Here is a 26,921-nt window from a genome sequence, read left to right on the forward strand (position 1 = left end):
GAGAGAGGGAGGGTGAGCCGAATTGAAAGTCTTGGTAGAAATGTGACTCATATCGACTTCAAAGAATACTGGAGAAAAGTACCTTTTCAAATGCTTTATTTGTCAATGACCCAAAAGCATTTTTATCTTACAAATTTAAATTAAAAACGTACATCTTATACACAATTATATAAATATTTCAATCTTTGTTTTCAAATGTATTTCAATATTTTAAAACATCCTTTTATATTTTAATGTGCATTGGCACAGTCAATTAGTATGATTGTTTTTAAGTACAGGCAAATATTTTTTTACCAGTTGTAAGGCATTAATAAGACATAGTGGGGTCTTAACTAAGCAAAAGGGGAATGCTTCATATCCCTGACGTAAGACTACAAATGTTAGATAATAAAATGTGTCTTGGAATGAGTTCAGACCAATTTAGCTCATTTTGGACTTCCAACTTCAGTTAGAAAAGGTACACAAATCAAACAGGAATATTCTTCATATTCACAACTGATGCAACAAAAGACATGCAGTAGTTTCATCAAGGTATGTTGACCCGGGAAATCAGCCGAAGTCTCTGTTGGAAATAATCATAGGTGCCACCAAGGTCCAGATGTATAGGGCCAAACACAACCAGCTGGAGGTAATCTTCACCCACACTGTTGGCCACTTCCTGGTTATGGTGTAGTCCGCATTTGGACTAGGATGAAGAAAACAGTTTTAATGAATGGTAAACGTTTAGTTTTCAAAAAAATAGGAGAGCAATGTAAAAAATGCATTAGATCTTTAATTTTTCTCAAAAATCAAGCGTGCCTTTTAAACCAGACGCCATAAATATAGATGCATGTCGGCTTTTCTGTTGGTTGTCTTTTAACCCATGGCTGTCCGGGGGTTTTTCACGACTGTAACCTGGCCAACTTGGGCTAACTTTTAAAGGGTCATTACATTGTGAAATATAAACACTATACTGTATATCTTTACTTTCAACCCCTGAAAATTTTCAGTGGTATCAGCCGTATCCATACTTACGAAAAAGTATCTGAGCCTTTTGGAATTTCTCACATTTCTGAATGAAATCACCATCAAATGTGATCTGATCTTTGTTAAAATCACACAGATGAAACAACAGTGTTTGCTTTAACTAAAACCACCCAAACATTTATAGGTTTTCATCTTAATGATGGGCTACGCCCATTTTACATACACGAATTTTAGCAACAGTACTATGCTATATATTAATATATTTATGAAAGTGTATATGACTTTTGAAGATTTTTGCATTGTGGGAGTCCAACCTAAGCCAATCATTGAAGTAATTGAAAGGCTTGCAAATTTTTTTTATTGCGCTCCTTCGCGAGTTGCCACTGAAAGGAGTAATGCAAAAATCGAGAGAAATGATGGAGAAGATATGATAAAACAATAGGTTTTCAAAATGACCAAAATTGACAATATTTAAAATTTTTAATGGCAGTAAATGAACCCAACATGGGCTAAATTTGACATCTGCAGGGTGTACATCTTGACCTCCTGTTTGCAAGGGGACAGCAGTTGTCATATTGAAAGTTGTCATGGTCTTGCCAATCTATACAATATTTTCCTGGTGTTTTTTGGTATGCTTTTCCTTTGATATCACACATAAAAAACATCAAAAAGCCCAAACCTTCCCCTTGTGTTTCACATGTTCTTCATCAGCGGTATGGCAGGCATTTATGGGCCTCTGGAAAAATACCTTTTAACCTTTATGCTACTTCAACTGTTGGGTTATGTTATCAGGTAAATAGAAAGACAAAAAGCTGCTTTCTTTTGAACGTAGGAAAGGACAGCCCTGTTGCAAATGAATTTTCATCTTCATTCTCCCAAAAGTGCGTCACTGAATGACAGTGAGTAGTGTTGATGAGTAGAATTTGAATGATCCCATCTCCAAGTACTTTGAGGTCATCTCGTTCAAAACCATAGGAAAAGAAATTTAGACAAAAAGAAAATTCTCATCTTGTGTTTCGTAACGTTCCTTGCTCCAACATCCTCAAATATTGAACGTGCTTTCACGCCTAATACAAAATAACTCGGCAGGAGTTATTCCCCTCTAACGTCATTAGTGCTGGGCTACTATCTACAATCTATTGTGTCTTAAAAGTAAATTGCAATATGTATTGCAATATATTGGGCGATATTTGTACAAAAAAAATCTACGGAATTTATAGCTATATTCTTTTTTTGATGTTTTTTAAAGCAGCCTGTTGACGTTTTTATTTAAAGCATGCTCTTGATTGTGTGAATATGTCCGCAGCAGTAGGGAATACTCTTTCAGATGGCACAGATCTGGATTGAATATAGAGGTAGCACTTTGTCACATGTGCCTCTTATTGTGCACCACTTTGTACTCTTCTTTTACTGCCATTTTTGCTCTTCGATCGTCAATGAAACATCTGTTCGGTCACTCGAATTGGTGAAAAAAAATACAACAAAAACCAAGGAGAACTCTAACTTTATGATTTATCAAATACAGTGAACCCTCAAGATACGATTGCTTCTGCACAGGGTTTTTTTTCTTCATAAAACGAAAATTACTTAGCATATAAAAGAAACAAAATGAGACTAAAACAAAACAAAACTTGAAAATCTCATGAATGGATATTACCATGCTTCTCGGAAACACAGCAGTTAACTCCGGACGACTTGAAAACTGTGCTGAAGCACAAATGACTACATTGGCAGAAATGAAGAAAAAGGTGTCTTCATATCATAAAGTTGACTTTTTTCTGCAGTTTGCCTTCCTCTGCCGCCACTTTTGATTTAGTACTGTACTTGGAATGATTTACATGTAAAAAACATTCATAATATGACAAAAATCATGATACGAAAGCCACTCTGGAGCAGACTTATTTTAAAGAACTAAATATTACGAAACTCAAAACCGAAATGCATATTGCGTCACTTCATATCGCAATATATCGATATATTGATATCACATTATTGCCCAGCACTAGTAGATAGATAGTATTTACACTTCCCAGCAGCGCCAACTAGAGTACTGCAATACCAATCGCGACGGTCCTGACATGGAGTCTGAAGCAGTCCAACAGCCTGTTAATACTCTTTTGTTTTTTAGCCTCAAATAAAGGCACTTTTTATGAAAACTAAACCAACTGCTCGTCATCTACATCAACGGAGTAATGGCATGACATAAGGGCGGTTCGCTCATGGCTGAGAATGACTAAGCTTTGCGGAGATGTGCATGTGAGGGAGGGGCCCGTGCAATGTGGGTAGTGGGTGGGCGGGGTTGGGGGTATGGGGGTTAAACAAAGTACAGTATTCACTCACAAGCCACTTCACCTTTGCTTCATTTTGCAAAAATAAATATTTACAGGAACTGAAAAAGACTCCAAAAGCTCGTGTATGAAATTAACTGACCAAAGAATAAAAAAAAGACGTGTTTGCAATTACTGTATTTCTCGTCCTAAGTCGACCTCGTGCATAAGTCAACCATCCTTTTTTTTTTTTGTGACGTTTTTTTTTTCAAGTGACGTCACTCCAAAATTAAATACAATTTCATGTTTCCTTTATATAGTTTGTATTTATGATGTTATTTTATTACATACATGTATATTATATATAAGTAGCACTTGCTATGCTATTTGTTATGAATATTTAATATGTATATAATTAATTGTTTTTACCTGGGGTTTTATACACATTAGCTCATTACCATAGGTTTCTATTGCCCACCATACGACAATTTCGCCTGATGATACCAACTCCAGAACACCTTAATTTCATATGGCGGTAATCCAATGTATTTAATTGATTATGAATTGCCATTTTAATCGCCACCAGAAGGCACTCTCCACTAGGAAACACAAAAGTGAGACAGAAGACGACACAATCAATGTACAGGTGGTATTGTATTTGAGTTTGAATTGCCATTTAGCATTGCCCTTGTCATGGAAAACAAGAGAAAAGCTTTTGATGCCGTTTTTAAGTTGAAGGCCCTATATGTGGCCATCAACAAAGTAAACAGAGCTTCTGCTCTAAGTTTAAGTTAAATGAGTCAATGGTGCGAGTAAGGCAATAGCAAGAACAACTTAGAAGAGCGTTGTGGTGTATCAGATTTTTTAAACAAAAAGGCTTGTCCAGCAGGGCACGGACGACTTTGTGTCAACAACTCCCTCCCGACTTCAAGGAGAAACTGAAAACCTTTCCCAAATTCACTGAAAGAAAACATCGCCTAGAATTCCATCGGATCAGACGACATAATAAAAATGGATGGAAAATAATTGGCCACGTGCAACCGCATTTCACTTGTGTACTGAGTTGTACAGCGGCAGGACGAAAGCTTGTGCCAATGGTGACGGACGAAAGCTTGTGCCAATGGTGACGGACAACAGCTTGTGCCAACGGTGACTTAAGCATACAACTATGCCAAAAGATAAACTTCCCCAAGGAATCGTTGTGAAAGTTAACAAAAAAGGGTGGATGGGAGAGAGCCTGATATGGGAATGGATTATGGAGTGCTCGTTATGGACAGCTTGTGGGCCATGTAACGGATTCTGTGAAAGCAGCCATTAAGAAGACAAACACAATACAAGCTGTGATTCCTGGGAGCACAGCAAAATATTTGCAGCCGCTAGGACTTAAGTGTGAATCGTGCTTTTAAAGTTGGATGACATATGGCGAGAAATTATTCACTAAGACTGTCCGCATGAGAAGAGCATCTTTTACTAAAGTCGGCGAGTGGCTCCTGAAAGCATGGAGCAATGTGACTACGTCCACCATTAACAACGGATTTCGAAAGGCTGGACTACTGCTGCACGATGAAGAAGACAGCCCAGGCTCAGGAAGTAAATGTACATCAAGATGAAAGTGACAGTGAGAACAGCGATGACAGAGGGACTTATGCTGCTGATGTTTTGTTGCAGATGTTTAATTCAGACGCTGAAGACGAGAACTTCAGTGGATTTAGTGAAGAGGGAATTGCTTGCGCCGAATTAAGTTCTGGTAGGCCTTCATTTGCATTACTGTTATGTGCACATTAGTGTTGTTGGCGTATGTTGTCTGGTAGTTTGAAATTATGTTGGTGCTCTTTCCTAAAACTGCAGGCATGTTCAATCTATGTTCAAAGCATGACGTGCTGTCAGCACAGTTGAAAAAAAAATGTTTTGAATAAAAACAAACCAAAAAATCCTCATATACTATCTTTCTGTGTAAATATGTGGCTTATATTCCGGGGTGGCTTATGTATGACAAAAGATGATTTTCTGTGCATTTTTGGCTGGTGCTGCTTATATACCGGTGTGGCTTATAGTCCAGAAAGTACAGTAATCATTTTAAGCCTTATAAATGACATATTTTTTTGCATTCGAATAAATGTCATTCAAACACAGGTATGTGGAGAAACTTGGTCTGGTTTTGAGTTATGCAAGCATAACCTTGATTTGTATCTGATATGGACAAGCTTCCAATATGAACCAAGACCTCAGATTAATGTAAAACATACATCTGATCAACTCAACTCAAATCAATCATATGCCATTTTTTTGTCAGCTACTGCCTAAAAAAAAAAAAAAAAGTTTAAGGCATTGAATTTTTGGTTAATCTTCAGGTCTTGTGATGGCAGTACTGACCTGTACCAGTTTGTGAGGGTCATCATGATGTAAAGTGATGCCAGGGAGAGCATGAAATGAAAAAATGAGTAGCTGTATTGGACCTCATCATATTCATTGTCCGCCAGGCGTCTCAGTTTACTCTGCCCTCTCAGTGATTCCTGATCACCATCCTCAGCCAAGATTTCGGAGTCTTTCGAGGCCATGGTCAGTTTGCTCATCTGGCTGGCGCTAGATGAACGAAGGCTGGAGGAAATACAACAAAGTGTTGGGGTCACGCATTACAAAAGTTACTGAAATAAATTACAGTTGGCAGTATATAAGTAATATTTGATTATTGTAATATTACTAGTTATTGTGCCTCGTAACGTAACGGTTGTCTAATATACATGAGAAAACAGGGGTCACACATCAACGTTAAGGACTGATCAGAAATTCTAATCTAATATCCCGTACGTCAAAACTGAGAAGTCAATGTATGGGCGAGCTCCGAAATATACCGGCCTTTCGGAAATTCAATGCGTTGCTAAACCACGTTGGGAATTCAGCGTTGCACCAAAAACAGTGACAGTCTGCACTTTCCAACTAGGAACCCCAGTGTACCAGTGCCAGTAAAGCCGGAAATAGATCAAGTATGGCCACTGATCAGTTTAGATTATAATCCAATGACTGATTTTTTTTTATTTTTTTTTTAGAATTTATTAGTAATGATTAGAACAGACAAATTCATTTTTTTCTCACAGCAGTTGAGATTACTCTTTCACATGGTATTGATGTCGTAGCAATGCACTGGTAGCACTTTGCAACACGTGCCAGCACAGGATACTGTTGAACCGCAAACAGATCTGTGATGTCACTTGCATTGGTGAAAAAAAGACAAAAACCAAGGTAAAATCTATTGTTATTTATCAAGTACAGTGAAACCTCGAGATATGGTCGCTTCAGTACAATTTTTTTCTTCATATTACTAAAATTCATCAAAATATAAAAGAAACAAAACAAAATAAAACAAAACAAAACTTTAAATCTCAAAATTCCCATTAGAATTAAACACAACATGAGATTCTACAGCTCGTTAATATGGCTGCTGGTTTAACTGGTTTAGGGGTCAAGGTATTATTTAGCTTCTCTGGAATACATACAGGAGCTTATTAAGGACAATAGAATTGATGGTAGTCTGTAGTCAATAGTCAACAGCTTGGACAAAACTGGCAAGGCAATCAGTCCATCAGCTCACAACCACAGCTACAAGACACGTGATTGGCTCTCGGAGTGACATCGACCAATGAGTGCAGAAATGGATTACAACTCCTTGGCAGTATCAGGTTACAACTCCCCTCGCCAGACTTGTCCACCCACATACACATCGTACATATGCCTGAAAGCTCCCGGGGTGTGGTTCCTACTTTGCGGATTTCACCATTTGCCGGCATTTTCCATGACGCACACCATGAACACCTTTAAAGGTTATACCACGGTATTTCAATGTGGTTCAAGTCTTTGCCTTTGATCAGGCCACTATTCTTATTTTTTGTAAAAGCCATTCAATAGTTGGTGTTTTAAGATTGTCAGGATGCAGAACCCAAACGCTTCAGAACACAAACTCAGAAATGTTGTTTCAATAATCCTTATGGCGTGTTTTTTCCATAATCTTCGTATATATGTATGGCTGTTCAGTTCATCATCTTTCATTTGAATTCCTTCTTATACATATTTGCATCTAATCGAATGTACATGTTTTGTTATACCGTAATTCGAGCTGCATCTGTGTAAGAATGATAGGAAACGTGGTTCTACTTTTTCGCAGGACTGGAGGCTTACGGTGGCCCCTTTTGTTTGTTGTGTTTTGTTGCTGGGGTTGTGTGTTCACTGGAATTGTGCATGTGTGTGTGTGTGTATATGAATGCCACTAGGGTGTTTTCAATGAAAATCCCTTAGAATGACAATGAAAACATGATTTCAGATTAGGTCGGGTATAAACAAAACTATCGTGTTCAGATACTTTTTGAGAGCGTACCTGGAATAGATGACACATAACACAAATAGAATGAGCCCCACAATGCTCTGTGCATCCCACCACTGTAGGTAAGGCGTTGAGGGGATCAGGGGTTCTTCTGCGTCATTTATCACCACAGCAGTCTGGTTTGCTACCTCAAGAGGAGCCAGTGTGGGTGCTGCTATCTGTTGTACGATGCTCAGCAGGCTCGGGTTGCATCTTTGTTCTGGGGGAGAGCAAAATTGTTTAATTTGTATTATCACTACTATTTAATCTGTTTTTTTTGTTTTGTTTTTTGATTAATACAAATGGCAACACGAATCATAACAAAATATTGTGGTGAAATAATGTTGAATGCTTGTGTTCTCACAATTTATAACTTTTGTTCAAAAGCAAAATACTGAGTGAAATTATTGATCCCTGGCAACAACATATGCTATTGCACCAATCGCAGTTTAGAGATTGTTCATGTACATGCAGTCATGAAAAATGAGGACTCTATAGTTTAGTCTAGGAAAATAGTAAACTTGATGAATAAAACAGACTCAGGACTGGTTCACACTGCAGCCTACATCAATTTTTTTCATCCCTATCTGACCTGTATCTGATCTTTTGATGGCAGTGTGAAAGGGAATTTGTCAAATGTGACCCAGGACACTTGGGAATGTGGTACAAAATTCAATTATATATCTGATCCTTTGAAATGCAACTTCAATCTGAACGGCCAAATGCCATTCATCAGACTCTAACAAACAAGTGACAAGCATCTCAAGTCTGCATTCAAAGAGTGGAAAGCAGCTGGGAAGAAAACTATTGTGGAACAGGCGAAGAATTTTGAAAATAATCTGAGAGAAGGGCAACAAATATTTTCTGTGTGTGTGTGTCTCCTCTCACTCGCTCGCCTTGGCCAATATTTTGGCACCTTTCCGCCGCCTCTCCACCTTAAATGTATCCATCCATTTTCTACATGGCCAAAAGTTTTGAGAATGACAGTTTTACAAAGTATGCTGTTGAATGTTATAATGGCAATGTGCATATACAGTGGGCCCCCGTGTAACGACATTAATCTGTTCTGCGGTTGGGGTCGCAAGGCGAATTTGTCATATGATGGGCAATCCAAACCTATGCTGAATAGCTCAAACCTATGCTGAATAGCTAATGTGTTTAGAACCCCAGGTAAAAACATCAAAATTGTACATACATATTAAAATAGTATCATAAGTGCTACGTATTCATAATATACATGTACACAATTAGAAAACATCATAAATAAATATAAAGGATTTATTTACCTTTGAGTGTCCCTTGTTATGGCCATATTTCCTAATAAACTTATCTCCGACATCGTTTCCATATAAATCATCTTCTTACTTCTCTCTTTAACATCACTAGCAATCTTGGAACCCATGGCTAACCCTTTCAACTTTGAATTAACAGTAAAGTGCATGATAAATACGGTTTTGTAACCACTCACAATAGAACAAAGCTTTGCCAGTCCGATCAATAGCAGACCACCATTTCCGTGAGGAGACGCCGACAAATAACAGACCAGCATTTTAGTCACACGGTTGCATGGAAGCGGTTAAAGACGGCAATAGTAAATAAGTGCAGTTACCTAAAAACGCCAGCAGATAGAGGCAAAACAACACAAATACAGCCAAGCCCCTAGGGTCATGACAGTTGTTTTTGGTCTCATAACCGGGAAAATGTGGATGAAAAAACTCAGTATTCCATGTCGCAACATGAAAATGTCGTAAATCAGGTAAGTCTTAACACGGGGTCCACTGTATTCCAGAATGTTATGAGGAGTGATCAGCTCAACTGCAATAAATTGCAAAGTCCCTTTTTGTCTTGAAAATGAACTTTATCACCAAAAGCACATTTCTACTGCATTTCAGCCTTGACACTAAAGGACCAGCTAATGCCATTTCAATGATACATGTCACACCTGGTGTGGGTGTTGATGAGGACAAGGCTGGAGATCAATCTTTCATGATTGAGTGACTGGACATTTTAAAAGGAAGCTGGTGAATGACACCATTGTTCCTCATCTGTTAGTCATGGTTACCTGCAAGGTAACACGTACAGCCATCATTGCATTGCACAAAAAGGGAGGAGTATAGTAGTGAGTAAAATTGCACCTCAGTCTACCATCTATCAAATTTTCAAGAACTTCAGGGAGTGAGGTTCAGTTGTTGCCAAACAGGCTACAGGGCGCCCAGCAAATGCCAGAACCATCTCCTGAAGGTGTTCCAATACACCACTAGTGCAGAGCTTGCTCAGGAACAGCAGCAGGCAGGTGTGAGTGCATCTACACGCACAGTGAGGTGAAGACTTTTGGAAGAAAGCCTGATGTCTAGGACAGCAGCAAAGACGTCTTCTCCCAACCATCCAAGGGCAGTTTGATGATGATGAATGTCTTTTCCAGCATGACAGAGCACCTTGCCATAACGCAAAAGTCCTAATAAAATTACTCTGGAAACAAAACAATATTTTGAAGCCCTTGGCCAGGAGACTCCCCAGATCTTGATCCCATTGAGAACTTGTGGTCAATCCTCTAGAGGCGGGTGGATAATCAAAAACACACAAATTCTGACAAACTTCAAGCATTGATTATGCAAGAATGGACTGCCATCAGTCAGGATATGGTCCAGAAGTTGATGGACAGCATGCCAGGGAGAATTAGAGAAAAAGAGGGGGCTGCACTGCAAATATTGACTTAGTGCATGAATTCGGTGTAATTTTTAATAAAAGCTTTTGATACTTATGCTTCTAATTTTATTTCATTATACCACAGAAGCATCTGACAAAAACACCTAAAAACCCTGAAGCAGCAGACTGAGATAATTAATAGTTGTGTCATTCTCAAAACTTTTGGCCACACTATCAGACACATACACATAACTACCAATCATGCACCCATGATTATCCGCTTCATCTTAGTGGCTTCACATATTATTCATGGCACCCTTCATGCTTCGTGTTGGTATGAGGTTATTTTCCTGGAATGCTGTATTTGGTTTCCACCAAACATTTCAACTTTAAACTCACCTGTCCAAGTAACATTCTCGTCGACCTGAGGCAGCTTCTGAAAGTGAAATCTCCTTCCGTCATCATGTCAAGGAGGAATGAAAATGTGCTTCCACTCAAGGCAAAGAGCAGCCCTGGCTCAAATAAATTGGACTCCACTTTTCCTATCTTACGTCATCATGTGACAGCTGTTATTGCTGATGTCTCTAGTTTGCAAATATTAGCTTACCAAACAGTGGCGTCTCTGCACTTGGGGCCAGTGGGACCCAGCCCTGGAGCACTATGTAGGCTCAAAAGGAATTGACTACCAATTAGGTTACCAAGGAATTTCCGCTAACTGCAACTTAAATAGGGCCGACCCATGAGTGTTTGTTTAAATGATGAGCCACCAAAATTGTAATGCACATGTATTTAACCGCTCTCAGTAGACAGCCATTGGGTCAGGTCAATGTGGCCCTAAGGACAAAATCAGCCAATCAAAATATTGGAGTGACATACGTCAGACTCGAGATGTAACAAACTTGTTGAGTTTTGGCGGATAGTGGCAGCAAGCTAGCTCAGTTTTCATTGTAACCTAAAGGACAATAAAAGCAACTCATCAGTATGAATGATATAGACGCTTGAGTAAATCATCACCTTCAACTTCGAATGGCTCAACAGGAACATGGCTAACTGCATGTGTGATTAGAAAATCGCTGAACATTACCACGACTACAATTTGATTCACAGATTGACTCGAATGAGATAAAAAGTGGATGACGACATTGGTCAAGAGAAAGAGGCAGCGCCGAGGATGAGGTAAACAAACTGCAGCAGTTAGGAGGAAGGTTGTGATACTGTGGTTTGCTCAAGTGGAAGAGGATTTTACACAAGTGATCACCTCAGAGCAGCACAGCTCGTGGTAAGTTCAGCAAATCATTTCCATGTGCTGTATTTGAATGTGCAACTAAAATCTGCTGTACTGTCACTTTACTCAGAATTGCATATTGGAAACATACTGTCTCTGTTGATTTATGATAACCTACAGGATGCATTATCTGAAACTGTGCCACTGCTCAAAATTATCATCACAACTCAAATGACAACAACTGAGTCAGAAAAATACTTGAACACTGAAAGGGATCAAGACATTGGGCACAATGCGCCAGCAGCGATTAAATGCACTAGCTACTGTATGCTGTCCATTGAAAATGAATTCAATCATGGCTTATTGGAATTTGACAAATGGTTTTTTGACAAGTTTGCTCAAATGAAAGATCAATATGCATCCTTTGTATTCAAGAAATGAACAGCTCTGGTGTGATACTTTCACTTGAAATCTTTTCAACCTTTTATTCATAATTTGTTAAGTTAGGAATAAAACAAAGGATTGTGTTCTTGACTTGAAATAGAATGTATTGTGTAGGTTTTGCTGCATGTGAACACTCGTGCCATTCTCAACTTTCCACACTAGGGACGTCACTGTTAACAAATACTAATTGTTTTTGTGAAGATCCAAGATTCAAAAGTGACGCATCACTGGTGATGTTTTCTAGTTTCCCCATTCTGTAGTGTTTATAATTTTATTTCTACTTTGTAAGTATCCACACCTTTTGTTTTCGCTGGACCATTTTTTCATTTAAAGGAATAAAACTTGCAAATAAATGTGTTCTTAAGAGCAACAGTATGTTTTAAATATAATTGTATGTCTAGTTATCATTACATTTTATTACATGGGGGGTGGCACTCCTCCGGAGGCTGCCATGTCTGTTATAGCTACGGACAATGGTAAATGCAGCACCTCCTTCAGGAGGACCTATTTCCACCTGCTGAGTAAAAGCACCAGCCCAACCAGAGAAGGGGATATATAGCTACGGACAACGATAAATGCAGCACCTCCTTCAGGAGGACCTATTTCCACCTGCTGAGTAAAAGCACCACCCCAACCAGAGAAGGATACAGTTGTGTAAAACAGTTCCCCCAAACAGCCTTGATTTCCTCTACAAATCCGGCTGTTGTTACAAGATGGCAATCACACCCTGGGAGCTCCGGTGGACTCTGGGGTCAACACCAATAGCTAGCGGTTCAACTGGGAATTGAAAGCGCAACTCTGCCGAAACCATCACCAGCCCAAGCCATGGATGGGTACACTCCAAGGGTTTGGTAATTCTCCAAACTACTCCCATCACAATGCACCTGTTGTGGCTACTACCAGGATAACATCAGGTTCTGCATTCTTGATGACTCAGAAAATATACCCTTGAATTTTGAGTCTTCCTTGGTTACGCCGCTACAGTCCCCATATCAACTGAGACAGGAGCCATTTTATGATGGGTATTAGATTGTCACCACACCTCACCACACCTGCTTAAGACAGGCATCAATTTTAGAATGCAACACAGCCCTCCCAACCCAATCGAATCTCTCAGTGGTTCCACTAGGCTACGAGCAGGAGTCGTTGCAGTATAACAGTTCAACCACCTCTCTTCGCTCTTTTGGTGGGAGCTGTTTATTTAAAATGAAATATTAAGTTATGATTAGGAATGTGCAATTAAAGACATTAAATGAGCCCATAGAGGGATTTTTTTTGGCCATTTTGTCGCCAACAAATACCACTGCTGTGAAATACCATTGCATCAAGCAAGGAAGAACATGCTCCTTATATTAAGCAGCTCAAAAACGTTGCACTCTTCAGTTCTGCAATACTTCCAGTCTTTTTCTGAATTGTAATTTATTTTGGCTTTTGTTAATGTATTTTCTGAAGCGTAAATTTTTCTTGAATGTAAATGTGTTTTAGGTTCAGGTCATGTTTTCTCTCATGTAAATTTGTTTGTCATATGTATGTATGTATTTGTATTTCCATTTTAATTTGCGGATTGCAAATGTATTATTTTTAATGAAAAACCCCTGCCTCTTGCCAAAAAGTATTCTTACCAGGCTCGTTGCTCATGGCAGACCATGTTAGAAATGCGGTGTACATGGTGATGATGGAGGATTGAAGAAGACCAGAGCGAGGCTGACACTCCTAGGAAAGCCAAATTTAAGAAAGAAAATGGTCTGAAAACATTTACTGTTCATGTTAAACTGGTCTCGTTTGTAAACATGTTCCTCATTTCAACAGACATATACTGATATATAAACTGATGAATCCTATGAAGGGCCACATGATTCAACACATACTGATATATGTACTGATGAATCCTCTGAAGGGCCACTTGATTCAACACTGGGACATACAACATGGCTGTATGTCAAAAAAACAAACCAACAAAAACTTTTTTTTTTTTTTCAGATGTCTCTCTTTTTGGTTTCCAACATTCTGGGACACCCCAAAATGTAAAGAATTTCAACAATTTACCTGGCCTACTTACCTGGATGCCTTACTTGGCTAAAATGATTTTTCCTTTTTCAGTCACAAATTATTCTTCAAAGAATAAAATCTATAAGCTTTGATTCCTTCCATCCATCCATTTTCTAGAGCTGCTGATCCTCTTAAGGGTCGCAAGGCTTGCTGGTGCCTATCCCAGCCATCTTCAAGCAGTAGGCGGGAATACCCTGAACTGGTTTACAGCCAATTGCAGGGCACACAAAGAGGAACTAGCCACGCACGCATTCATACCTAAGGACAATTTAGTATGTCCAATACACCTGCCATGCATGTTTTTGGAGTAGTATCAATTCTTAATCTGTGGCTCAATCTGCAAAGCACTAATAATGACGTTACCATGCCATTGATCATGATTCTGTAAATAAGTGGGAGAAATATTTATTTAACAGTTGTGTATGTACCTGTACTTTATGCAGAATGGACATGACAGAGGCTCCAATGCAAACCAACATGTTGAAGGTAATGAAGAACTTGTTGATGGCGCAACCATCAGGTTTAGTGTAGAAAACGTAGAACAGTACATAAGCAATGAATGATAGGAGATAGTTTATGAATGTGACCACTACCAAAGCTGAAAAAGAGGAAAAAAGTAATTATTTAAGTATCTGATAAATTGTTGCTTTTCAACAGTTCCAAACATCACCAACCTGCATACCAGATCCTTGAGCCATTACCCTCCATTTTATTCATCCATGATTCATTCCAGGAATGAGCAAAGTCAATCAGCAGGACCAACTGGATCAGAATGAAGAAGAAGGCTCCAGCAGAGCCCACCACAAAAAAAGCTAAAGAAGCAAAAAACACGTGAGACCAAGCCTTCATTAAATACATTTGGTGGTCTGTAGTTATTGTCATTTAAATATTAAAATCTTACCATATGTAAAATTACCATCTGGAATGTAAAAGGAACCAGCAATAATAAGCGCCAGGCCAAGAATCTTAAAGAACCAAAATCTGCAGAAAAAAAAGAAACATTATTATGAATGTCTTGCTTTCCCGAGTATGTACATACAGTATTGGCTGCATTTCAAAAGCTGTAATAAATAATACACATATTTGGAACCCAGACACTTGCAGTAAATACCGTTACATTTGACTTTATGGGGGTTTAACGCAATGAATTTCAAATTATTCGAGAAACAGCAAAATTTTCTGCAGACACCTCGAATTTTGTAGCCATCATCTTGGAATGTTCATGGCTAATGAAATTTTTATAAAAAGTGGGGTTTGAAGTGTTTATGCATCAAATTTTATTTTTGTATGACAAATTTTATTTTTGTATTACGCTTTCTTTTATCAACTACTCCACTATAACCAGCGTGGGAAAATTCTCTGTTCCAACCTACCTTTCTGACCGCATTTCATTCAATGAGCCCAATCACCCAACAAGTGCAACCTTTCAGTCCCCTGTAAGTGTAACCTTGCCTACAGTGGTTCATTTGCCAGATTGTCCCTGATCACTCTGCCCGGATTCCGACCATGCCTGTTCCTGACTACCCAAACTTATGCTGTCCAGGTAAGAGGACCTTGCTCAGCCTGCTTGACCATTAGTATGTCTGCCTCTGATTAGATTTCCTGCCCTGAGTAGGGACCGTCAGTGACCCGTCTCCTGAGCCTACCAGTGTAAGCCAACCTCAGGTGCCTTCCTGTCTTTTTCCCATGCCTGCAAAAAAACAAGTGGTTCTTTACTCTTGCCGGTCTTTGTGTGCTCTTAAGTCCAAGCTTTGATTGTTTTTGTACAAACTAGCCACTCCCTCCACTCTGGACTGCCTGAGAACAGTGGAGGACATGCCGGACCAGCAGTCTCGCCAGGGTCACTGAGGAGCTACAGGCCACCTGATGGCTTGCTCAGGTAGCCACTCCTTCCACTTCAAGCCCCCATTTGTCTTAGCTGTCTCTCCCGGATGCTCCTGACAAATGGCATTGCCGGATCGGCACCCCAGACGACTACGAAGGTGACCCGGAGACCTGTGAGGACTTCACCATTAACCACATGACCTTCTGTACTCGATCGAGAAGGGAGTTTGGGTTGAAAAGCACCCTAGTTGGGTCGGGGGTTCACAACTTTGAAAGCAGGAACACCGGACAGTAGCAGATAACGCCATTGATTTCCGGACATGAGGCAGTTCCAGTCGATGGAATGTGCCAACCAAAGGGAATGCATTGCATGGCATAACAACTCAGCAACACAGATGGCGGGAGAGATAATGAGAGGCAATGGTAGTCACTAGTGACTGGCCAATGACGCAAGTCCACAGGGCCCGAACCGGGTTGTGTTTTGTTAATCCCGGAGCAATGCGTAAGCTGTTGCAAAAAATGCCTTTGCCTGTGTTGCGGGATGGGGTGTACATTATTTTGAGATGTTCAACAAAAGCCAATGATCAACCATAGGTGAGCAACTATAGGTGAGCAACCATAGGTGAGCAGCTAGGGTTGGGTCAAGCAGCACCTAGGTCTCCTCGAGGTCTGGTTTTGGAAGCTAATGGATCAGCTGGGTCTCAACCCTTGGATGTATGCACCCTAGGCTTAATCACACAACAAATCATCTACATTGCCATACACCTGTCAGGCAACTCCTAACAGACCATGTCGTGCTGTATTCGCAATCATTCGGCCATTCCTGATTTTGGATCAACCCTGGATACACTGCCACAACCCCTCACATTAACTGGGAGACTAAACGGTCATCGCACCTGCCTCCAACCAGCGTTGTGCCTTGAACCCAGCACATCACTGTCATGCTAGTCAGACATCTCATGGGTTCTGCCCGAATAACACAACCTTCACCTAGTCTTCACTCAGGTATGAACCACATCACATTGCCCTATGACAGGGGTCGGCAAATTTAACATTCAAAGAGCCATTTTGACCCAGTTTCCACGGATGACAACACTGGGAGCCGCAAACTATATATATCAAACATATTCTTATGATAATTTTGGTAATGGGGCAAGTGGGCGGGTGGATGCTGATGGAATCAGTTGGGTGTTAGCAGCCAGAGGAGTGGCTTCCAGCAGATTTTGTTAGCCAAATTTGTACCACATTATTTTCACTAAAAGAAGCAAGCACACCAAACCAACATCTGAATTCATCCGTGTTCACAAATGGGCATTAAGGTGAAATTTATTCTGTGTTGAGAATTCTTCAGGCGCTCCAGTTTGTATTTACTTATTTACCTGTTTTATCTATTTTTTTGAAATATCTGCTTTTAATCTGGAAGGTATTTCCTGTTTACATTCTTCTTTCATCATACAGCTTTTATCGGTGTTCGTGGTTACCGAATGTATTACTTTCTCAGGTTCAAGACAAGAAGCATGACAACGTTTTTACTGGCACATTGGAATTCAATTTTAAATTGAATTTTGAAAATGGCATAGTTCAGTACAAAGACTACTTTATCAAAAGGCAACCAGAAAGGCATTAGAAAAGGCAAAACAAAAAATGCTACAAATCTCAAAGGTTAAAACAGACAAAAACTCAACGGGTATACTGGAAGCAATGCAAATACATTGAATCAGACCACGCTCATAAGTTTTGTCATTGTACTTATATCTGATCCTTTTGGGGGCCCATTCACTCAGCTCTCTGTGATGCTTTGGCATATGTGGTTTTGATTAGGTTTGATTCTACCTGCCCCTCATGTTTCCACCGGTCCGCTTGCCCTGCTCAGTGTTTCCTCCCCGCCTGTTGCACATCAGTCATCAGTTTGTGGGTGTATTTAAGCCGAGTTTTTCATTATAGCCACTGTTGGATCGTTGTCTTATTGCTCACGCTTTGTCCCCTTGCCAGTCTGCCCGCTAGTGTTTTTTTTTGTTTCGCCAGCCCGTTTGTGTGTTTTTGCTATTGTATTTTTCCGCTTTCGTTCCTGCCTGCCCTTCAAAGAATAAACACGGACTACGACGTGCATTCCCTCTCTCGAAGCCTCCCTGCGCCTGGGTCCACCATCACCACTACCTCGCCCGCCTTTCTCCCTGCCTCGCCCGACCATGACACATATTGACTGAGACTGAAGGAAAAATCTTTTTCAGGATTGGGGAAAATGGTTGCCATTCAGGAAAAAACAAAAATGCATATAAATGTACCATAACATATCATGTAACCTTTTTTTTCTTGCTGTTTGTTGGTTTTCTTTTCCACTCCTCCATTGAGAATTTTTATATAAAATATATCCATAAATATTGTTTAAAAAAAATCTCAAAGGAAATTAAAAAAGACTGAAGCTGACTTCCCGTTGGAAAGTAGAGTGGGGCTGTAGCGAGCAAATATAAGACAGTAAAAGTTAGCGGCCGATCCTTGGTGTCTGATCCAAGTTGTCGGCTGACCTCATTGTCTGATCCACGTCAGCGCCTGACCTCCGTGTCTGATCCATATCGGGATCTGACCTCCTTGTCTGATCCAGGTCAATGTCTGACCTCTGTCCCTGCTCCAAGTCGGCACGTGTTCTTCGTCCCTGATCCAAGTCAGCACCTGACCTCAGCTTCCGCCGCCTCCAGCCAAGGTCAACAGGCCGCCTCATTCTCCCCAAGTCAGCGTCCAGCGGCCGCCATCTTCAGTCAGGGTCCAGCGACTGCCACCATAAGTCAGCGTCCAGCAGCAGCCACCTTAATTCGGCATCCAGTGGCCACCTAAGTTCTGTCAAGGTCGAGCGGCTGCCTCCGTCTCTCGTCAAAGTGCAGCCGCTGGTTCAAGTCTGTGTCCAGCAGCCGCTGTCTTTAGTCAGCCTCCACCTACGTCTCCTGTCAGCATCGAGCGGCTGCCTACGGCTCAGGTCAGCCTCCAAAAGCTGCCTAAAAATTATTATTTTGAGCATACCCAGCTTGTCTGCTTTGCAGCATTTGGGTCCACACCTTTCGCAATTCTCCGTGACATGCCGCAACCTTAAAAGTCCTGTTTCTTGTGTGAAGCTTGTATGTGTGTAAAGAACAGTGAAAGTGGTTGCCATGTGGTTTGGCTTGAAGGAAGCTAAACAAAGCTAAGGTAGCAAGCTAGCCTCCCTCCAAGTTTAGGATTCTGCAGTAATTCAACTCCAGTTTAGTGATCAGTGTCACAAAATAGTACATAGGAACACTGATAAAAACTCCACTGGAAAGTGTGCATGTGAGAGCTAATTTGTTATCAGAAGACATCCTATTTGCTAGTGATGTCTATTGTAAACAATCTTTTGTGATATTTTATGGACAAAAAGATATTGAAAGAGCTACGTTAGCATAGCAAAGTAAGTTGAAATTGGCAAAAGTATTTGGTGTCTCAAATGCTTAAATGAAGTAATAATTGTACAGAAACGTTGCTTTTTAATCGGAACTGAAAACTTCATTTTCAATAACAGTTTACACAGAATTTGCTGTGACAAAATTATTAATACCTGAATTCAATATTTAGTAGCACAGCTTTTGGCCAAAATGACTGGTGTCAAACGCTTTTTTTATGTTTCAATGAGATGCCTACACTTCTCTACGGGCAGTTTGGCTCACTCTTCTTTTGCAAACGGCTCCAGTTGACCCAGATTAGAGCAATAATAATAACTACAAAATGTGCAATTCTCAAAGAAATTGCACATGAAAGCGTAAGCGCTGAAGGGAGAGGCATTGAATGGTGGAATCATGTTTGAAGGGGTTGAATCTGTGAATAATACAAAGTTGGAACGGTTTGAATAGGCCAAATAATGTAGAAGATACAAGGGAAAAACTAAAAAAAGTGGACATTGAGTTGGTATTCAAATTGCACAAACAAATCAATAGGTGAAATGAAGTGTATGGCGGTGGAAAAAACAATATAATATAATTATATATATTAAATATATAAAGTGAATGTGAAATGGGAAAGCTCAAAATGTGAAATTTTGATGTCTCCCATCGGATATGAATATTGGAATATTGAGGTGAAAATATGAAATTATGGGAAAATATGTATACATTTTTGGAATGATCCATAAGGAGAAAAGAATGAGTTAAATGTTGTCAAAATGAAAAGCTCAAAATGTGAAATGTTAAATCTCCAATTGGATATGAACATAGGAATGTTAGTGAAATTATGGAATTATGTGAAAACATTAATATGTATGAATTACTGGAATGATGGGAATGATCCATAAGGCGATATGAATGAGTTACATTTTGTGACTATGAAATGAGAAAGCTCAAAATGTGAAATGTTAAATCTCCCATTGGGAATGAATGGGAAGGCCTCCCTTTGGAAATGAATTGTGAATCATTAAAAAGGAAATGTGAAAGCTGTAAATATGAAATCTACACTCACCCAATGTTAAGTCAACGGGATTTTTGGGGTGTAAAACAGGGAATTGTGGGAAAACGATAAACAACTGGAATGCGAAAAATGGAAGCAGTCGTCGCACAATTAATTGCAATAATATGAGATTGGGACGGTAGTTGAGATGCGTCAAAAAACAGGCGTAATACAAAAGAGGAATAACTTTTGTGGGAAAGCTTTCGCTTTCACACAATAATGCTTATTTATATAGCACCTTTCACGAAACCCAAGGCGCTTGCACTGTCACACAATAAGACCAGTGGTGGTAAAATACGTTGCATAGCCACAGCTGCCCTGGGGCAGATTGACAAGAGGCAAGGCTGCCATACTGCGGCATACGACCCCCCCTGACCAACCACTGGAGCGAAGGTGGGTGAAGTGTCTTGCCCAAGGACACAAAAGCAGCTCAGACAGCAGGGATTGAACAGCTGACTCTTCGGTTACTGGATGACGCCCTCTACTGTCTGAGCCACGGCGGCCCAGAACGGTGCCTTCTTCCAACTGCCATTTAGAAGGGTGCCTTCTTCCAACTGCCATTTTCAACTCACTCCACAAGTGTTCAATAGGATTGAGATCTGGACTCATTGTTGGCCACTTGTGAACAGTCCAGTGATTTCTGTTGCACTCCTGGCTGCTTCTTAATGTGTTTTGGGTCATTGTCCTGCTGGAACACCCATGAGGTTTGACGAAGACCCAGCTTCATGACACATATGATGGAACATTTCTCTCCAAAATACCTTGGTAATCGCCAGATTTTAGAATGCCACGCACATATTCAAGGCACCCATTACCGGAGGCTGCAAAACAACCCCAAAACTTTAGTGAACCTCCTCTATGTTGGACTGAAGGGAATGTGTTCTTTTGCTTGAAGGCTTAATTTCTTTTCGTGTAAACACAGTGTCTGTGATTAATCAAAAAGCTCCAATTTAAGCCATTTTTCCCAGAAGGATTTTGGCTTGCTCAGGAGTGTTTTGGCAAACCCTAGCCAGGCTTTCTTATGTCTTGCCTTTTAGTAGAGGCTTCCTTCTGAGTCTCCTACCACTCCTTTCATTGAGTTGTCGGATGGTGTGCATTGAAATTATTGTACCTCATGTCTTAAGGTCAGTCTGAATTTGTTTTGCAGTTGTCTGAGATACTTCTGTCACCATTCGAACAACCATTCGCTACCATCTTTGGTCCATATGTCTTTTGCGGCCTCTTCTGGGGAGGTTGGCTTCCGTACCATGAGCTTTAAACCTCTTGATAACATTTTGCACAGTGGATACAAGAACATCAAGCTCTTTGGTGATGAACTTGTAGCATTGAGACTGTATATGCTTTGCTACAATCTTCTCACTGACCTACACCGAGAATTGTGATTTTTTTTTTTTTTTTTGTCCATGGCTAGTATGAGTAAAGCAGTGACACAAAACAGCAGAATGAGGGGTGTGCGCCCTTTAATCTCGTTGGATGGCTGATTGCTAATTTGCTGTCACCTGTGAACTCACCACAGGTGAATTCAAAGTGAATGACCTGCTTGAAATTCATTTTTTTCAACTCTAAAAGGGTATCAATAATATTCTCCTTGCCATTTCTGTGTAATCTATTTTTTAAAATGAAATACAGTATTAAGTTATGAATAAAAAAAAAAGTTTTTGGACTATTATTTGTTGAAGCATTCTCATATCACACCAGTACTGGCCTCTCTGCACTGGCTACCCATTACTTTCAGAATAAAATGTAAAATATTAATAATCACCTTCAAAGCCCTAAATGGCTTGCCCCCACTCCCCTATTTAGCCGAACTTCTGCACTTTCATACTCCCGTCCGAGTGCATGGTCTTTTTAAATGTGCTCTATAAATAAAATTGACTTGAATAAAGAATTTGAGACACCAAATACTTTTGACAATTTCAGCTTATTTTACAGACATTTGGAGTTGTTGGGTCTTTATGTGCAAGGGTACCAATATTTCCGGCCATGATGGGATGCTACTTCACTAAACGGTTGTTAACTTCAGATCAATCTTTTTTTTCTTTTTTTGTGCATTTATACTTTTTTTTTTTAATATAAATGTGCATTTAGTTATTTTACACTGTTCAATCAAGAAAAAAGTAGCGTATACATATATTAGTGAGCAAAACCTCTTTCTCACTGATGTTTTGTATTTGACTTTATATACATATTTTAATTTGCCATGGAATACATGTTTGTTATTGTAACAAATGCTGTATTATATATTTTGTTTTTAAAAAATACTTATGCAGAAAATTGGCTATTTAGCAAAAAAGATTTTAGAATGATTATTTTCGAGCTTTACTTTCAATAACGGGATAATGCGATAGCATGATATTTTTGCTCGAGGTAATCATACCGTCTGATATCGTCCCATGCCTAGTACAGGGTCAAAACGTATCTGCGGTAAACAGTACCCACAACATCAGCATGAAAAAGTAGGCTGCAACAGAACATTTGTTTTGTCAATCATGTTTAGTAGGTCAAGGAAAGTGGGCTCACCCATTGTGGATTGCAGCACGGGGGTCTCTGCTATTCTTGACGTTGATCAAAAGAATGGAAAACCATATGAACCACATGCTCATTCCAAAGCAGACACGGTAGACCGCCTTGTACCCCATAAATATGTCACAGTTGACATCAGCTTTTATGCCAGGTAGAGAAGAGTTTGCCCCATCTGCACAAAAGCCTGGTATCTAAACAAATGATAGGTAATCAAAATGTAACTGTGAATGAAAGCTCATCGGCATAAATGTAAAGCATTTGTAGCAAAGATCCAATAAAAATGTACCAAAGCATCAGTAAAACTTGTCATTTTAGGTTTGGTGTCCATACAGTGAGAAGAGCCATTGTGGTAAATATAAATTAACATTTTTGGACATGCATCTGACAAACACATGACCATAAGTGTGTGTATGTTTGTGTATGTTCCTGTACGGCAACACTTGTGAGAACCATTTTGCGTTTTCTACTAACAAATTAATACCCGTCTAAGCTGCTTCTCCACCCCTGGTGACAGCATGACACAGCAAACAACGGTTCCCAGCAGCACGATCCAAGCATAAGTAATCCTGGTCACTGTGGAATTCCTGCACAAACATGGCACCTAGAGAATATGTTGTACTTTTAAGATATCTCCGAATAACAAGACAAGTTTAAAAAAAAAAAAAATCAATAAGGATGCAAAAAAATGTCAATGATTTAAATCTTCATATGCATTATGGATGGAGCAAGATTGTAAAAATATACATTATTTTTAAAAAATGTACCGTATTTTCTGCACTATAAGGCGCACCGGATTATAAGGCGCACCCTTAATTAATGACATATTTTAAAACTTTTTCCATATATAAGGTGCACCGGATTATAACGCGCACCCTTAATTAATGACATATTTTAAAACTTTTTTCAATCAGAATATAGTAATACTCAAAGTAATAACAACAATAACTCAAAAAAAAACTCTAAAATCAGTCAATATGACCAACCTTGTTCAACTGTAAACACACAAAAGAAAAAGGTAAAGCTTACTTTATCAGTTCATTCCCCATCTACGAATCCCAATCTCAATATTGATCCATATAAGGCGCACCTAATTATAAGGCACACCATAAGCTTTTTAAAAAAAATTAAGGCTTTTAGGTGCGCCTTATAGTGCAGAAAATACAGTAGTCACAAATAAGTTTGAGCATGCTAGCAGCAACTTAGCTGTACTATTAAGTGATATTTTTTAAAACTGTGTGGTCATTTGTAACAACTTAATGTTCATACTGGCATTTCCTATTTTGATTGCTGAAGATTAATATGCTCGAACAGATACGTAGGTTTTTTTTAATCCGGAAGTGATCAAAGCTCTTGATACTGTAAATTGTTATTTGTGTGTAACTCGTTTGAAACAAGAATTAAAAGTTTATTTAAGTTGTTATTTTTCCCCCGACAAATTTTTTCTTTAAATTGTTTCATGTTTTTTCATACAATTGTGAATTTAATTTTAATTGTGTGAAATTAATTTTAATTGAGTAGTTTTTTATTTTTAACAATATTTCATCACTTCTTGTACTATGGTCATTCTGCTTTCGCCATTTTCGCCATTCCTCAGTTGGTGGTGCTGTTCCCTTGAGGGAAGCAGATGTGTACAGGAATGTCATGTAGACCAGTGGTCCCCAACCCCCGGTTCGCGGTCCATGGATCAACTGGTAACGGGCCGCGTGGGCTGCACCCGAAATAATGTTTTGGAGATGATTTAGTTTTATGCAATGTGCACACCGAACGCAAAAATTCACGCCGCTATGCTCATTCTCCGGGCTTTCTGTCACTGTTGTACTTTTTGTCCCCTTTTTTGCCGCGCAGGAGAGAGGAGGGGAGGGGAGTGGAGCAAGCTTGCTGTGCACTTTACAGTAGATCCGAAAAGAAGAGCATTGCTGAGAACTTTCACTTTTATGGGATGTGACAGCCAATATTTTCACTGACAGCACCTTTTTTCTTTGCGGCAATACTCACCTGCCAAAATATAAAAGTTTCATTGTCGCAATCAAGTGGCCGAGACCGTGCTAAATATTGTGCTAACAATGCTGCGCTATAGTTAGCTTAGCACAGTAACTATGGTTCAACAGCTGTTAAGTGAAGTAAACGCCGCACATACCAGTTGGCCCAAGTTCTCGCTTCCGCCTTTCTACAAGCCAGGTGAGTGCTCTTGCTTGGCTCTGTTTTGTATGCAATGCTCAGCTGGCCGTGTTGGATCGCTCCCTGTGACCGCAAAGCGGCTGCCATGATTCATTCCTCACCCTTGCGTGAGCCGTTGAATGTTCCCGAAGTTGATTGGCTGTCGCGGCGCGAAACGCTAAAAAAGTTAAAACATTTTAACTTCACGCAAAAGGCGAAATTTCGCTTGATCTGGCGGCTGTTGGTATTCCATACATAGTGAGTAGGATGATGTGGTATTTAGAGCAGCCAGTCCCCCCGGTCGGCAATATAAATCCAAGGCGTTGACTGGTCCGTGGTGATCAAAAGTTTGGGGACCACTGATGTAGACCACTTATCCTGTGTTGTCTTTTGCAGAGAGAAAATAAACCCTGGGAAATTATCTTGTGTCCCTTTCACTACCCTATATTAGGGCTGCAAGATTATGTCCAAAATAATAATCCCGATGATTTTGGTCAATATTTAAATTATTAAACATGATTATTCATCATGTTTGGTCAAGCATGTCAATTTATTGCACTTTTTTTTAAACAGGGCTTCAATGCTTGACACTTAAAAATAATAATAAACTAAAATAAATAAGTAAATAATAATAAAACAAATGTACTCAAGACATGGCAAAAACTTGGCACACAGGGCAAATCAGCTAACTTACTTGCTGTGTAAGTCTACTTGCTGTCTACTTAAAACCAAGCACATACACAGGCCTGTAACAACACCTACAACAGCCTTAGTTTTTTTTGTTTTTTTTTTTTGCAAGAAAAAAAAAAACAACAGTACAAAAGTACCAGAATCCGTAAAAGTGAATATGGATTTAGCAGTCAAATGTCATTTTTGGTCATTTTAAACCCAATTCCAATTTTTGCCAATCGGATTTTTCAAAATGGATCTAATTTGAGAGCTAGCAAGGTATTTATTTGAAATCAGGTGAAACTCAATGCCATTTCACCGTGGTGCTGATGGGAGGCTGCTAAAAGTACCTGAATCACTCAAAGTGAGTATGGACTCAGTTGATAGCTAGCAGCTTTTGTTATGTAAACTAGTGGGGAACATTGCCGTCTATGGGTATAATGGCCCTTTTCAAAATGATTCATTATTTTATATGAACACAGATGTCGCGTGTGATTGCATTAGCTTTCAGATGTGTTTACTTTGGATGATGAAGGCTATTGTTTATATTCAAATCGTGTATATTATTCAGTGTAAAGGGGATCTGTCACCCGAGTTAACTCGTTTTATTTTTTAATTATTAATTTGAACATTAGATTTATATACATCTGTGTTTGGAATACCGACATGTTGGGACGTTAAACTCGGGGCTGTCTTGACAAAGACAACAAAGCAAATTAAAGCCCTTTAATCAGGCGTAAGAAGATGAGTGCACGTTGAGTAACCTTTTTTTTTAGCTCAATACTGAGATTGTAAGGTTACTAGTACTTTCAATTGTTTTATTTTTGGTGGTTTAAGTACATTACACGCGGAGGGAACGACCACGTAAATACCGCAGAAAGCTCAACGGAGAACGAATATTTGAACATGTGAATGAACAGTTGCCGACGAGGAGCTTCGAGAGAACTGCGCAGCAGCATTTAACCACCTGTTGCTTTTCGGAGCCCATAATCCTTCATTCGAGGCCAAGAGTCTTGTTTCGAGGTGAATACAGAGGGCTTACTTACCCAGCTCAGAGAAGCCGCAAAAGCAGCCCCCATTACTGGCAGCGCAGTGTTGGTGATGGGCGAATACAAATTGCTTGTCTACCTCGAGTAACCTCGTTTTTGCTCCTCCTAGAGGGATAGTTGTTCCTTTGAAAATTAGTACGCTACTGTTTCTCCCTGGCCGCAAAGACCTTAAACGCGTGTTTAAGCGTCATAAGTGTGACGTCACCGGCTCATTGCAATGAGGCTCGCCCCGTTAAGGCAGGTGACGTCAAATTTTTAAGATGCAATAAGAAACGTTACTTTCGTTTTATTACATGTTCATC

General features: G+C 39.7%; 1 protein-coding gene across 1 annotated transcript; it reads right to left on the reverse strand.

The window, feature by feature from the left end:
• Positions 1–79: 79 nt before the first annotated feature.
• On the reverse strand, positions 80–26,792 carry serinc3 (serine incorporator 3). Its single transcript, XM_088424110.1, has 10 exons — positions 26,617–26,792; positions 23,226–23,345; positions 22,742–22,935; positions 14,853–14,932; positions 14,626–14,763; positions 14,380–14,549; positions 13,525–13,615; positions 7,603–7,807; positions 5,607–5,831; positions 80–685 (listed from the first exon to the last, which is right to left on the reverse strand). Exons 1-10 carry the CDS (start codon positions 26,647–26,649, stop codon positions 550–552), a joined length of 1,392 nt encoding a protein of 463 aa, XP_088280236.1. The 5' UTR covers positions 26,650–26,792; the 3' UTR covers positions 80–549.
• Positions 26,793–26,921: the final 129 nt, after the last annotated feature.

Source organism: Hippichthys cyanospilos, chromosome 9 (assembly GCF_059441005.1).
Source record: "Hippichthys cyanospilos isolate Australia breed blue-spotted pipefish chromosome 9, RoL_Hcya_1.0, whole genome shotgun sequence".
Classification (NCBI taxonomy): Eukaryota; Metazoa; Chordata; class Actinopteri; order Syngnathiformes; family Syngnathidae; genus Hippichthys; species Hippichthys cyanospilos.